The 5000-nt window shown below is 40.8% G+C and overlaps 1 protein-coding gene across 1 annotated transcript in view; it reads right to left on the bottom strand.

Annotated features, from left to right (window-relative positions):
- Nucleotides 1-5000, bottom strand: part of LOC143288317 (acetylcholinesterase-like) — a 28293-nt gene that overhangs the window by 19118 nt on the left and 4175 nt on the right. The window contains exons 3-4 of the mRNA XM_076596684.1: nucleotides 4336-4490; nucleotides 652-1145 (exon numbers count right to left, since the gene is read on the bottom strand). Coding sequence (XP_076452799.1) covers nucleotides 652-1145; nucleotides 4336-4490 — 649 coding nt within the window. The remainder of the gene's footprint in view (nucleotides 1-651; nucleotides 1146-4335; nucleotides 4491-5000) is intronic.

Raw genomic sequence — 5000 nt, 5'->3', positions numbered from 1 at the left:
ATGGGCCAAAAATGGTACAGACTGCACATAAAGCGGTTCTCTCTGAACTTAGAATGGGCCAAAAATGGGACAGATTGCACATAAAGCGGTTCTGTCTGAACTTAGAATGGGCCAAAAATGGGACAGATTGCACATAAAGCAGTTCTCAATGCAGTTGTAATTGGCCAAGACAGTATACATTGTTCTTAAAACAGTTCTGTGGGGTCATAATGTGCCAAACACGGTATTCACTGTACTTAAATCAGTTCCATCTAAACTTCCAAAGGACCAAAAATGATACCCACTGAAATTCTGACCAAACAATCATATACTGAATGATATCCGTTGAAATTCTGACCAAACAATCATATACTGAATGATATCCGTTGAAATTCTGACCAAACAATCATATGCTGAATGATACCTGTTGAAATTCTGACCAAACAATCATATACTGAATGATATCCGTTGAAATTCTGACCAAACAATCATATACTGAATGATATCCGTTGAAATTCTGACCAAACAATCATATGCAGAATGATACCCACTGAAATTTTGACCAAACAATCATATACTGAATGATATCCGTTGAAATTCTGACCAAACAATCATATGCTGAATGATACCTGTTATTCTGACCAAACAATCATATGCAGAACTGGTACTCACCATCAATGTTCGGGAAATAGTAGCTACCGAACGGCGATTTTGCACCATGCTCCACTGACTTCTTGTAGAAGTCCTCTTCCGTTTGATGCTTCAGACACTTCAGCAAGTCTGGCCGGGAGTCCCCTTGGCACCCACACATTTCTGCAAGATCTGTGAAGGCATCTTTCAAGTCAAACATGTTGGTCAGCCGTTCCAAGCTCTGGGGCGTTCCGCTCTGCAGGATTCCTCTCTGGAACAGTCCCTTGGACTGGGGACTCACCATGTGCAGGGCCACACTCGCGCTGCCCGCCGACTCTCCAAAAAGGGTGATGCGACTGGGGTCACCCCCAAAGGCCTGCACATTGTCCTTGACCCATCGAATGGCCAGGTTTTGGTCCCAGAGCCCCGCGTTGCCTGGGATTAAGTCATCACCAGTCATGAAGAAACCATATTGTCCCAGACGATACTGAATGGCGACCACGATCACTCTCCCATCCACAACTAATTTGGATGGTCTGAAACACACGGAACAACAAGAGAGGTAAGGCCTTCAACACTCACTTGGGATACACGCTTTTAAAAAAATCATTTAAAATATAAATCTTTTTTTTTCCTTAAATCATGAAATTGTGTTCTGTATTTGATATTGTAAAGCTTCGGGTTAAAAAAAAAAAAAAAAAAAAAAAAAGAATGTGAGACCCCTGCCGGAGTCTGCACTAGTGGGTCACGGTTAAGTATGTGTAATTAAATTAATATTTCAAACATGTTTTTGTTTTTTAGCTTAATAAATCAGTTACAGCATTCAAGTTGATAACGCCGTTTTAATCATGTTAATTTGATATATCTCAGGCTTTAAAGAAATTTGTGGTAAAGGAGACGTTGCCATCGCCTTAAGCACACCATAACATGCATCCGCTTTCTCCACGTCTGAGGAGATTGTGTTCAACAAGATCCTATCTATTTCTCTTTTATGTTCATTCAAGTTAATTCAGTATCCACTTTGAAATATTCATAAGCAGTAAACACATTGATGATATTGTGTTGCTCTATGTGTTAGGCCCAGAATTTGTATTTTTCTTTTCTTTTTCTGCGAACAAGAAAAAATGTCATGCCAGCTTCAAAACCAACCATTTTCTGGGTTTCAATCCTCAGTGAAATAAACTGTTTATGACCCAGAAATACAATTTAATCAGGAAAACTGACAACCTATTAATGATATGACTGATTATTTTCTCCCCACTAATTTTCAATCCATATTTGGTATGGGCAAAGTATTTCCAGAGAAATGACAATGTTAAAGTTTACTACAGACACACAGACATACATACAGACACACACACAGACAACTGAACATTGGGTTATTACATAGACATACACTGTATACACATGCGAGTCAAAAACAAAACAAAAAAGTAAATAATAATAAAGTTATACTGAGAAACACACACACACACGTTTAAGCTAGGATGATAAGCAAAACTGAAAGAAATGAACTGTTGTGGCTTTTCTTTGTATTCTTTTGCTATATTTTATCTTCTTTATTTTATCAGTGTTCATCTGTGTGTGTGTGTGTGTGTGTGTGTGTGTGTGTGCCATGGAAGCTGCGATACATAGACTAGAAATGAGTGTGTGGAGGAGGGGGGTAGAGGAGGTGCAGGGTAATGTGTGTGGTGTGTGTGTGTGTTGGAGCTCATGTACGTTTATATGTATTTGACTGTGCTTTCATATCTGTGGAACTGCATGTTTGGTGCATATCTGTTATGCATGTGTGGGTGTATGTGTGAATGTGTGTGTCTTCATGTTTTACATTTATTTGCTTATTTATCATCATTGTTGTCTTATTTATTTATTTATTATTATTATTATTATTATTTTATTATTATTACCATTACTACTACCTTTTTTCTTTTTTTTCTTTTTATTATATCATAATTATTATTTATTTATTTATTTATTTATTTATGTAAGCTTATCTATTATTTATTCACCTTTTTTTTTCTTTCTTTTTTTTCTCAAGGCCTGACTAAGCGCGTTGGGTTACGCATTGGTGTAGCATATATGGATTTGTCCGAACGCAGTGACGCCTCCTTGAGCTACTGAAACTGAAACTGAAACTATATTTTAAGTTTGGAAGATTGAAGAAATTATTCAGCAGATGACTTTTTTTTTTTTTTTTCTCAAAGAGTTAGGTTTAAGGTGACGCCACAATCAGTGTCTATTTCGATGTTTTGTTTGCACAGGCAGGAGGGTGGCAGAACAGTGAAGCTGTTCCTCTGCCAATACTGAGTCCATGAGGACCTGGGTTCAAATCCCACTCTAGCACTTAAACCCGACCCGAGCATCTAGTCCTTCAGATGAGATGATGAACGGAGGTCCTGTGTGCAGCACGCACTTGGAGCAACGCAAAAGAACCCAGTGCTAGAGCGCTGTTCTCTGGCAAAATTCTGCAGAATAAATGCACTGATAGGCACACAAATATAAATACATGCATACACTCCAGACCTGACTCAGCATGTTGGGATCAGCTACTGGTCAGGAAGACACCTACCTAGCTGATGTGGTGCAGTGTATATATGGATCTGTGTGAGTGCAGTGTATATATGGATCTGTGTGAGTGCAATGTATATATGGATCTGTGTGAGTGCAGTGTATATATGGATCTGTGTGAGTGCAGTGTATATATATGGATCTGAGTGCAGTGTATATATGGATCTGTCTGAGTGCAGTGTATATATGGATCTGTGTGAGTGCAGTGTATATATGGATCTGTCTGAGTGCAGTGTATATATATGGATCTGTCTGAGTGCAGTGTATATATATGGATCTGTCTGAGTGCAGTGTATATATGGATCTGAGTGCAGTGTATATATATGGATCTGTGTGAGTGCAGTGTATATATGGATCTGAGTGCGGTGTATATATGGATCTGTCTGAGTGCAGTGTATATATGGATCTGTCTGAGTGCGGTGTATATATGGATCTGAGTGAGTGCGGTGTATATATGGATCTGTCTGAGTGCAGTGTATATATGGATCTGTCTGAGTGCAGTGTATATATGGATCTGTGTGAGTGCAGTGTATATATGGATCTGTCTGAGTGCGGTGTATATATGGATCTGTCTAAGTGCAGTGTATATATGGATCTGAGTGCAGTGTATATATGGATCTGTGTGAGTGCAGTGTATATATGGATCTGTGTGAGTGCAGTGTATATATGGATCTGTGTGAGTGCAGTGTATATATGGATCTGTCTGAGTGCAGTGTATATATGGATCTGTCTGAGTGCAGTGTATATATGGATCTGAGTGCAGTGTATATATATATGGATCTGTCTAAGTGCAGTGTATATATATGGATCTGTCTGAGTGCAGTGTATATATGGATCTGTGTGAGTGCAGTGTATATATGGATCTGTCTGAGTGCAATGACACCTCCTTGAGAAACTCAAACTAAAACATGTTCGCTCTCGGGGAAAAAAAAAAAAACAGCCCGAAATGCTCCTCTGATGTCATCAAATGCTGCAAATGCCTCCATCCTCTTTAAACTTGGATCGTGGGCATTTGCATTCAACCACACACATGCACATAATCACACACACACACACACACACACACAAACACACACACACATTTCATCTGCAATCGTTATCACAGCACACGTGTTTTCCCCCATGCCCTTGGAACACAATTCCTGATATAGGTCCCACCTGTAAGAATGAGCGTCCCCCACGGTAAATCCTCCCCCGTGGATGAAAATCATGACGGCATATGGACCATCTGCTTTGTCATCAGCGGGGACATACACATCCAGTATCAGACAATCTTCACTGGTCTCCCTGGACTGTCCAAGCAACATCAGTGGCTGAAAAAACAACAAAAAACAACAACGTAGATATTCATGACAACTAAAGTTACTTGGAGGAATAAGCTGACCTATTTCGTACAAAATGACAGAACTGACATTTGTGATGGTAAACCCCTTGTACATATACAACGAGTGTATGTGTGTAAGGTTAACTTTATTATCTGTACCTCTGTTGCTTTCACTTCACTGAATGTTTCTGTGTTTTTCGATATGCTATACAGGACGTTGAGCTCGGGTGGCACTGCGTGATGTACATGTTATAGGTGTGTGCAGGTAAAGTGTCACCCATTCCACGCCACGATCCTGTCTCCCTTCCAACCCCCCACCCCGTCACCCCCCCCCCCCCTACACACTCACACCACACCCCCACCCCGTCACACCCCCCCTACACACTCACACACCCCCACCCCGTCACACCCCCCCTACACACTCACCCCACCCCCACCCCGTCACACCCCCCCTACACACTCACCCCCCCCCCACCCCGTCACACCCCCCCTACACACT

The sequence above is a fragment of the Babylonia areolata genome, chromosome 12 (assembly GCF_041734735.1).
Source record: "Babylonia areolata isolate BAREFJ2019XMU chromosome 12, ASM4173473v1, whole genome shotgun sequence".
Lineage (NCBI taxonomy): Eukaryota > Metazoa > Mollusca > Gastropoda > Neogastropoda > Buccinidae > Babylonia > Babylonia areolata.
Note: the sequence above shows the minus strand (reverse complement) of the source record. Positions and strands in the feature narration are given on the sequence as shown.